Source organism: Brassica napus, chromosome A3 (genome assembly GCF_020379485.1).
Source record: "Brassica napus cultivar Da-Ae chromosome A3, Da-Ae, whole genome shotgun sequence".
Lineage (NCBI taxonomy): Eukaryota > Viridiplantae > Streptophyta > Magnoliopsida > Brassicales > Brassicaceae > Brassica > Brassica napus.
In genome coordinates, this window is record NC_063436.1 from 4607634 (window position 1) to 4618036 (window position 10403).

The 10403-nt window shown below is 31.7% G+C and overlaps 3 protein-coding genes across 3 annotated transcripts; 1 reads left to right on the forward strand and 2 right to left on the reverse strand.

Annotated features, from left to right (window-relative positions):
* Positions 1 to 2466: 2466 nt before the first annotated feature.
* On the reverse strand, positions 2467 to 3844 carry LOC106419663 (NEDD8-specific protease 1). The gene is made up of 2 exons (XM_048772195.1): positions 3705 to 3844; positions 2467 to 3346 (listed from the first exon to the last, which is right to left on the reverse strand). Exon 2 carries the CDS (start codon positions 3315 to 3317, stop codon positions 2640 to 2642), a length of 678 nt encoding a protein of 225 aa, XP_048628152.1. The 5' UTR covers positions 3318 to 3346; positions 3705 to 3844; the 3' UTR covers positions 2467 to 2639.
* Positions 3845 to 7286: 3442 nt separating this feature from the next.
* On the reverse strand, positions 7287 to 7805 carry LOC106383693 (MATH domain and coiled-coil domain-containing protein At3g58270). Its single transcript, XM_013823764.2, has one exon. It carries the CDS (start codon positions 7803 to 7805, stop codon positions 7287 to 7289), a length of 519 nt encoding a protein of 172 aa, XP_013679218.2.
* A 1248-nt stretch (positions 7806 to 9053) lies between these two features.
* LOC106419713 (pumilio homolog 18-like) lies at positions 9054 to 10360 on the forward strand. The gene has a single exon (XM_013860527.3). The coding sequence runs from the start codon at positions 9258 to 9260 to the stop codon at positions 10212 to 10214; it is 957 nt and encodes a 318-aa protein (XP_013715981.2). The 5' UTR covers positions 9054 to 9257; the 3' UTR covers positions 10215 to 10360.
* The last annotated feature ends 43 nt before the right edge of the window (positions 10361 to 10403 follow it).

A 10403-nucleotide genomic window follows, 5' to 3' on the forward strand; every position in this document is an offset into this window, starting at 1 on the left:
GACCAGTCAATGTTGTTATATTTTCATCAGTTGCTTTAAACAAAGTGACAAAACTGGAATGTCTTGGGAAACAAAAAGAAGAAAAAGCAGATCGTATGTATTGATAAGAGAGCTCTCAAATATATGAATCATATTGCAATCTATCTCGACGTGATAGTACTTCTCATTTATTATAGTTTATAGAGTGATCCGCTATCTTAATTTCTAAGTACTATTTATCATACTCCTATATAGATATATGAGTACTTTCTTTTATATTGATATTCTACTTTATGGCTCCATACTTGAAATAAGTTTTAAATATATGAATACTATTTTGGATGTTTGATCTTATCAACTTTGATTTGGTTTATCGAGAGTGAATGGTAATTGCTAATAATGCGAATTGAGTTTTTTTTGGTCGGGGGGGGGGGGGGGGGGGGGGGGGGGAGTAAAATAATGCCAATTGAGTTGTTCATGGTAATATAAGTTTTTTTTTATAATTCTTATGATCATTATTATATGCCGTAGATGATTGTTTTGTTGGTGTAGCTGATGGTCTAAGCAACTGATGACAATCGAAACTTTATTACTTTTGCTAAATCAAGTTGGTCCATCTCATAATAATGGTTGAAAAAAACCGTTGGTCCATTTCTGCACTAGTAAGTGAACAGTGATCAAGAATGGGCTAGAATTTCTGTTCGAAAAGATTAATTTGGACTTTAAAAATGTAGGTCTAGGAAGTGTTCTTACAAGCTTAGGAATTGACATAAATGACTCAACTTAAACAAACCTTTTCTAAACCTAATTTGTAGTATTTTGTTAAGATATGATAGTTTACTACGAGGAGCACTTTGGTAGGAAAAAAAGTTCTGAAATTTATGGGATCTAAAATATATAGTTTTTAATTAATTTAGAAATCAAATATTATTTATATATTAATAATTATGGATAAATGCGAATATTTTATTTCGCTGTAATTAGAACATCGGTTGTATACTCGCTCAAATGACATGTGAATCAAATAATAAACCCTAACGTCTGAATTATAAACGTAGAACCTTGAAACTTCCGGACATATATTCCTTAACAACAGCAGGAACAGAGTGACTGGCCGGCAGTATAAGTGGGACCTTGATGCCGGGTAATTGGGCAACACGTGACGGCATGGCAAAGGAATAATTTGGAGAAATCGAGGAAAGATAAAATGATAGAGCAAGTGGTTGCAGCCATATTGGTTTTGCATGTGGTGTCTCACTCACAGTCAGGGTTTCAAACTCTTGTAACTTTTTTTCACTCTTTGTTTACATTATAGCAAGATCTATCTATTTCCAAATAATCTCAGACAAAAACTTTAGAATCAAATTTTATTATACTCTAGTTTGGTTGTATATGTAGGCATATATTAGACAATATATAAGACTTTGCTCAAAAAAAAAAGACAAGACATTCATATAATATATTATGTAATCATGTTTTCGATTCCTTTTTAAAATTATATAATGTTATCATATATATATATATGTTTTTGGAATAGTACAAACTTAGTAAAAAAATTGTTTAATTTTGTGTTGTATTATTGGCTTATTAATGTTCTTTCAGTTAGAACTGTTTTAGTTTCTTACAAAAACAACTTGCATGCTCTGAAAGTTAAGAACACTAACCAAGAGCTGTGTATAAAATAAACTAAAGAAGATTTAGGATCGGATTAGAGATTTTGAGGCACTATTCCCAAAGGGACCCCGCATATATTCTTGCCTCCATCTTCAAGCAAAGCATCAAAGCGTAGATTCCCATGCAGTTCTTTCTTTTTAGCTGTTGTTCCTTTTTTATTTAATTTAATAGTAGCTCTTTGGAGCTTTCTTTTGTTTGTTTCCACTTTAGTGAAAATTTCTCTAGATTTCAGAAAATGGATTCGTTTTTACGATCTGTATATTTTTCATTCACTCATTAAGTTTTGATTGGTATTATTAGAATGTGCTCTTCCTACTCAAACTTATGGTCTCTTTTCTTTATCTCTTTCTTTTGTAGAAAGTTTTCTTTCATCTTGTTTTTGTTTGCTTTCGTCTATATCAAGCTAGTTTCTCTAAAGTAAAATGTATACAATTTGCTTTCAAAATTCATTTCAAAAAAATCATTTTAAAATGTACTATATGGCTTAACAAAAAAAAAAAACTGTCTCAAAGAAATAAATTTGTAAATAGAATAGGTTTTTGATTCTGTTTATAAATATCCAAATAGGTAAATTTAATTATAAATTATTAAACGAAATTTTTTTTTTATTCAAAAAAACAAAGAATAAAAAAAACTTTTCCTCACTTACAATAAATCATAAACTTTGTTATAATGAAAATGTGTTATCGACAAGAATTTAAATAATCCCATCAGTTATTCAGTTTACATATAATTTTTCATTTGTTAAATTTGTCTGATATGAATGTCTTTTACAAAAATGATGTCGTCATGTAGACGCGTCACTGGTTCGTGTGATAAAAAGCATCAGATATTGCATTTTCTACCGCGGGCCTGTAATAACTTTATCACAATGAAGTAATTTGGGCCGATGGGCTTAACTACACTTATAGGAAATATCAAATGTAATTGTTGAAAATAAAACGAAATATCAAATGTAAAATCATTCAGTAAAATCTATAATTCATTTACTCACTCTTCTCAGAGATCAACCTTCTGATCAACCCCAATATCTCTTCTCTCAAATGGTTAGCCAGATTCGGTACAGTCTCCTTCACATCAGTAAACCACAACTCATCCCGGTTCTTCACTCCTCCAGAGCTAAACCATTGGCATATAACCTGAGCGATTGCAAGAAGGTAAACACCACAGTCGTACCCATTCCTCTGCTGCGGTGTATCACTGCACTCTCTGTATATCGCATCTCCATCAGACACAAACGGAGAAACCGCTTCGAAGAGCTGTTTTGCACTCCATTTATTCAGTCCCATCAAGCTGTCGTGATGAAAAAACGAGTTGGCTTCTTTGTAATACACGAGTAAGGTCCAGTGTAATCCTCCTTCGGCTAGCTCGACATTGGTGTTGTCGTTTACGGGGAATATCAGGAGGTCGCTGTCGCGTAATCCAAGGGGTTTGATGAAGTCTTTGAGTGATTCGGCGTCGGGGCAGTTTGAGATCCAGAAGGCAATGGAGGGAGGGATCAGTGAGATGGCAGAGGAAGTGTGGACCGTGGATAAGTAGCTTAGGTAGAACTCGATGACACGGTCGTTTAGAAAATTGGGTCCGTTGAGGATGTCCAAATCTGATCTCCGGAGGACAACATCGTTGTAGCTAAGGATCTTGTCGTCATCTGAACTGTATCCCATTGCAGACACTGGAGGAATCTATAATAAATCTGCAACGTGCAAATGTCAATGAGGCAACCTTTATGTTAGCTAATATCAAGAAAACATATACAGTTAGCGTGCTTAGCAAGACATGCATCAAATAAATACAAACCAGAACATTCGTTGAGGCTTTTTGTCGAACAGTTTGCGTTCATTAGAACATTTTTTTTTCTTACAAGAATCACGCAAAGGAAACAAAATTTCTTACACAATAATCAGTGGTTGGTTATATAAAATTGAATTTAACAAAGAGAAATTAATTGTGGAATAAAAATAAGAACAGAGAAATCTCGATCAGGGAACAGAAACTTGGTAAACATATTCATTCACTCACGATTAGCGACGAACTAATGAATCACCAGTTACCTTGAATCTCTTTAATCTATACGTGATGCCTCCTGACAAAAAAAAGATCAATCAATCCACGGCTTGCAAAAGGAACTGTAATTAGCCCTTTTTTCAAAAAAAAAAAAAAAAGGAACTGTAATCTGAGTTAAATAATAATCTATACTATACTAAAAGGGGGATATAAGCCATGGAGAAGGTGTCCACATAGGATAGAAAAATCAACCAATCAGAAAACCCAAAATTGCCATGTCATCTCATTTATTTTTCGTAAAAAATAGAAAAACAATGCAAATGTGAGAATCGAACCCGGGTTATTATGATATATATATAGGACAGTTACCACTAAGCCATTGAAACTTTTTTGGACACATATACAAGAACCACTAAGTATATAATCATAAACTCTTATGTACATTTACAATAATATGAATTCAACTTTCAAGACTCCGATACTTTGCTATGTAAAAAAAAAAAAAAGTAAGTGACTAAGCTAATATATTCTTAGAAAGTGTGAGAACGTTGACAAATATGAAAAAGCATAGATTTTTGTTTTCGTGACAAAGTTAAGGATTTTGTAAAAGTAAGTTTAACATATAAATTTTCGTGACAAATATGAAAAAGTATAGATTTTTGTAAAATTTTGACAAAACAACTCATAACATACTTCTCTAATCTCTTAATAAAATATTATTTAAGGGTGCAATAATTAAATATATTAATTCAATAAATTTTGTAATTTATAGACAAAACAATAACACAACAAATTTTGAAACATTTGTTTAACCTATCGATTTTTTTTCATGAGAATCCAACTAAACAAGATAAACAAAATAATTAGATTTACAAATATTTAATTACCATTTTATTCAATTTTGATTAATTTCAAATTGTCATAATGTATCTTTTTGAAGTTACAAATATGAAAAAGCATAGATTTTTGTACAATTTGACAAAACAACTCAAAACATATTTTTCTAATGTCTTAATAAAATATTATTTAAGGATGCAATAATTAAATATATTAATTCAATAAATTTTATAATTTATAGACAAAACAATACCACAACAAATTTTGAAACATTTGTTTAACCAATCAATTTTTTTTTCATGAGAATCCAACTAGACAATTAGATTTACAAATATCTAATTACCATTTTATTCAATTTTGATTCATTTTAAATTGTAATAATGTATCTTTTTGAAGTTACAAAAAAATAATGTTCTTTCTTTATTACACTAGCATTATATATCTATATACACAAAATAAATATAATATAACAACATAAGCTTGTTTTCCCCGATTCATATGAAAACTTTTTAAGTTATCCACCAAAGCAAATTAATTAAATCAATGAAATTGTTAAAATACAACAAATTAATATATAATTTTATTTTAAATTAAATTATTTAAAAAGTGTATTTTCGTTAAAAAAATAATAAATAAGTAAAACTGATTTGATGGTAATTTTTATGATATATATATATATATATATATATATATATATATCAATTCTGTGAAAGAAATAAAGCTTAATATGGAAAAAAATCTTAAATACAAAAACCTCTAAAAATTAACAAAAAAAACTAATAAATTAAACTATGATATCACTTAAAAGCTTCTTAGACCATATTAATAAAATATTTAAGCGATAATTAGACAAATTTGATTTTTTTTTTCAGCAAAAAATTTATTATTAATTAGCATCAGTTATTTCAAGATGTTTAAAATATGGTGGACAAAAAAAATAGGATGGACATTAATAATATATGAACTATGAATAGTACTTTGTGAATCAGACTTAGATAACATATCTGCACATCCATTTTCAGTCTTTTTTTATGCCTAAATTCAATTTCTTCAGAGTAGTTATTCCACAAATAGATCGTATGAGATATTGTTTTGATATGTAGATTTGTTTTTTCAATGTTAGGAAGATTGATAACTGTAAAAATGTCTCCTTCGTATTTGATATGTCTATAACCGAGTCTCCAACATGAGACAAATTTGTTTAAAAATTAAATAATTTTATTTTTCTTATATTATATAATCAATATATATTATTTTCTGATAATAAAAATATAGTTATTCATCTATCACAAATATCTATGTAAATATGTGAATCAAGTACAACAATCAAACAACATAATGATTTCCACAAAGAAAATTTAAAAAATATATTTATGTTATGTAGTCATATTTTATAATTTTTAAATAATGTAATACAATATTATACATTATTTTTTTAGAATTGAGAAATACATATATCAGTTAGACAAATTAAGCGATAATTAGACAAATTTGATTTTTATTTTGTGAGCAAAAAGTTTATTATTAATTAGCATTACTTATTTCAAGATGTTTAAGAAATGATGAACAAAAAAATAGGATGGACATAAATGATATATGAACTATAAATAGTTTTTTGTAAAGCTGACTTAGATAACACATATGCACATCCATTTCCAGTCATTTTTGATGCATAAATTCAATTTCTTCAGAGCATTTATTTCATAAAGAGATCGTATGAGATATTGTTTTGATATTCAGATTTGTTTCTTGATTGTTAAGAAGATTGATAGATGTAAAAATGTTTCATTCGAATATGATATGTCTATAACCGAGTCCCCAACATGAGACAAGTTTGTTAAAAAATAAATAATTCCATTTTTCTTATATTATATAATAAATATATATTATTCACTGATAATAAAAATATAGTTATTCATCTATCACAAATATCTATGCAAATATGTGAATTAAGTACAACAATCAAACAACATAATGATTTCCACAAAGAAAAAATAAAAAATATATTTATGTTATGTAGTCTTATTTTCTATTCTTTAAATAATGTAATACAATATTATACATTATTTTTTAGAATTGAGAAATACATATAATATCTTATCCGCGCGTAGCGCGGTTAAAAAATCTAGTAATAATAATCCCAGAAAGAAGAGAAAAATGTGAAGAAAGGAAAGTTGATTTGGTGTATCAAATGGAAAAGGAATCTAACTTAAGGCCCATGAGCCCAATATTGGAAGTTCTTAATTTACGTTATTAATTAAGACTCTGTAGCTGCTACATACACAACACTCCCCTAAGAGAGCCCTAATTAAACCGTGTGTTTGGCAGGGATATTTTAAGATATAAAAATATAGAAAATCTAATAAAATAAAACCGATTATTAATAATCTAAAGAGATGTACAGATCCAACTTGGTTTCTTCTTTAACTTGACTTTTTCCTCTCACTTGGTTAGGTTTGTGGTGACTGATGAGGACTAACAGAATACATTAGGTTTCTAACCTAAAATCATTCAAAATCCACTTATTTTTTTCAGTGAGCAATCTGTATATTTAAAAAAAAATACTACTAAGAAGTTGTGTTCAGTGTTCACTAACTAAGCAATTCATTAGCTTGTTAAACTCCAGTAAACATAAAGAAAAAGAACGTCTTATATATGGTATAGAAGAAATAACAAAAGGACATAACTAGAACTCATGTGTGTGGCAAGAGCTATCAAAGCTCTTATCATTCGTGACATACATGAAAAGAAAACTACAATTCATCTTTTAAGCAGTTAGGGGACTTTTATGTCTATAGGCAGAAGCAATTCCCCAAAAGATTCCAAAACGAACGAGGATTCAACTTGGCCTCCTCGTTTTTCAACTCAGCTTTGAGACCAGACTTGGCAAGCTCGAGTTTCTTGACCTCTTGTTTGAGTTCCACGATCCGAGCTTCACAAGCATCACGCTTCTTCCTCTCCAAGTAAGCTTCACGTTTCTTCACCTCGAGATTTGGCCGCAACCATTCCACGTTCAAACCGGCTTCGGTCAGATAAGCCAATTTATCGGAAGTTGTCCTTAACTCAGCATCAGAGAGCGGTCGCTGATGGCGAAGTTTCCGGATGATATAGGAGATATCGCTCATGAGATCATATGCCCTGGTCTCTGGCTGCTGAGATTTAAAACCGATGGCAGTTTCAGGGTGTTCCTTAATAATCCACTTGACTAAATCCTGATCCCACCACACTATTCCGTATTCGTTGTTGACTTCGGTCCTCCTTTGCGAGTTTAATTTCGGAAGCACAAGAAGCATCGTAATAGCAGCACTCATGGTGAGAGAGAGAGAGATCTTTATAAAAATATTGTTTTCAACAGTTTTTCTTCCTGATATGCTTTCCATTGGTATCGCGCGCCTTCTCTTTATATAGGCAGCAGCTAAAGACCGACAATACTTCGAAATCTATAAGATTAAAATTCGAATCTTATTGGTGAATCTTTTTATATTTCGTTTTGATATATAGAGGACTCGATAATTAAATTTAAGTGTTTTTACTTTTTAGTCAAAGATAATCATAGATATTTATTGGGTTTTTTTTTGTATTTCCTTTTGACTTTTGAGGTATAGAGTTAATTAGAAAAATAAATAATATAATTAGCCTTCATTTTTCTTTTCTTCTGTTTGATTATTACATCTGTGTATTTAGATTTGCTCACTTACGAGACCAACAGATCACCATGGTTAGCTTGGATGACAAGTAAAGCATGTGACCGAACCCACCAGTTTTTAGATAAGATCCCAGACAAGGAGACAAGATGTGAGAGTGATCAGAACAGGAGCATGAATACTTCTCGATCGAGCTTTATGATTCTGTACATTTCTCTTTCAAAGCTGAGCCAACAAGAAGACAATGCCGAGTCAAGGTTGCGTATGAGACAAAGCCCACTTCTTGATCTGAGCTCTGGCAAAATTCTTGGAACTGATTTATTTTTTTACAATTTTTTTCTGATTTAAATTTACAGTGATAAATATAACCGTAAGTTTATTATTGTCAAGGTTTTGTTTCTAATGGACTTTTTCACTAATGGATTTTTGTAACTATAACAATGGATTAAACCTATTCCATCTTATAGAACATGTAATTTATTCACAAATAATTAACCTACGTAAAGATTATTATTATATGTACTCTTGACCTTCGTCGAGCTATTTATTTTTAATAGCTGTTTACTATTAAATTATATCCATATAGAGTTATCACCTAGATGGACTTCTGTGTATGAGTCTAATTGGTTATTGATTTATTTATTTAGTTAGCAATAAGCTTAATATTAACCCATCAAATAAATATTAGCACTTTGTTTGTGTCCCAAATTACGATTTTAAACAAAGTTTATTAATAATAGAGAGTAAAGATATAATTCAACATCTCCGATGAATTATAACTAATCAATCTGGTTCCTTTGTTAGAAACGGAAAAAAGGAAACTGGAGACGACATGTGGTATGCGGAGATGGTTGGTATATTGTACAACAAATATGTTCAGGTAGTGAATAATCTACGTTTGACGAATTAATTAAAAGCCAAACCTGAATATGAAAACTATATAGCAAACAAAAACGCAAAAAGGAAATTCTAGTGGTTTACATTCCTTTTCCTAGTAAGAAAACAAATACAATCTCTCTAACAAAGTAGTATAAATATAGGTCATTACTCACCTTCACAGATTCAATCCAACAAAGCATCCTAACACTCGAACATCTCCAAAAGATTAGTTTCAGTACAATGGTAATGTCCGATAATAGTCCGTTCTCCATGTCGACCATGTTCAATGCTTTACAACAAATCCACCTCTCAAATACGCGCTTAAAACGGCTCTTCAACCTAATGACTAGTTGTGAAGGCGTGGCACAGTTTAAGGATCTGATCTCAACGTTTGACCAAAGTCAGCTTCAGATGATGGCGTCATTGCTGACGTCAGACTCCGACTACTTCATGGAGGTCGTCAGAAACAAGTACGGGTCGAGACGCGTGCAGAAGCTCCTCGGAGTATCAGTTGACGTGGACGCGTTATTCTACGATGCTATCTTGCAACGCTTCTTCGACATCATGACCGACAAGTACGCATCCTACGTGGCGATTCGAGCTGTGGTCGTTTTCGACCAGGTGAAGAAACATGTGATGTACAAGCACGTTCTCCACTACGCGCTCGACATAGCGCGTTACCAATACGGCTGCGTCGCGCTCAACGAGGTTATAATCGACGCGGATGATCCTTTATACAGGAACCGGTTACTAGACGTAGTCGCGCGCAACGCTCTCTTCCTAAGCAACGATCTTTGGGGGAACTTTGTGGTCCAACACGTGCTTAAACTGTATGACTTGCGCTGCACGCACAACGTGGCGGTAAGTCTTCGTGGCCACTGCGTTGATCTGTCGTTTAAGAAGTATGGAAGCTACATCGTGGAGAAGCTCTTGGAGGCTGAGGTGTCGATGGGTATGGTGGTTGTGGAGCTTTTGAAGTGCGATAGAGATAGGTTGATGAGGCTGGCGAGGAGTGAGATTGGGAATTTCGTGGTGCTCAAGGCACTGGAAGTTACGCAAAAGATGAATAGGGTTGATTTGTTTAGGGATCTGGTGCAGAAGCTGATGCCTCTTCGCCACCTTTTGCTTAGGTCTCACGGAAGCAACATTGCAAACATCTTGGAGTCATGTTCCATAGCTAATAGGTGTTCAAATTAAAAGTTTTCGATTGTGTTATGGTTGATTATAGAATTCTGGTTTAAAGTAGATTGTGATTTTTTGTGCAAGGATCCTGATTTAATAAAAAAAAAATATTTTTTTCTGAGTACAATAATTGAATTAAAAAAGTGATGGAAGACAACGATTGCATGCAGTAATTCAACATTATAGAATTTTCAGAAGTATTCA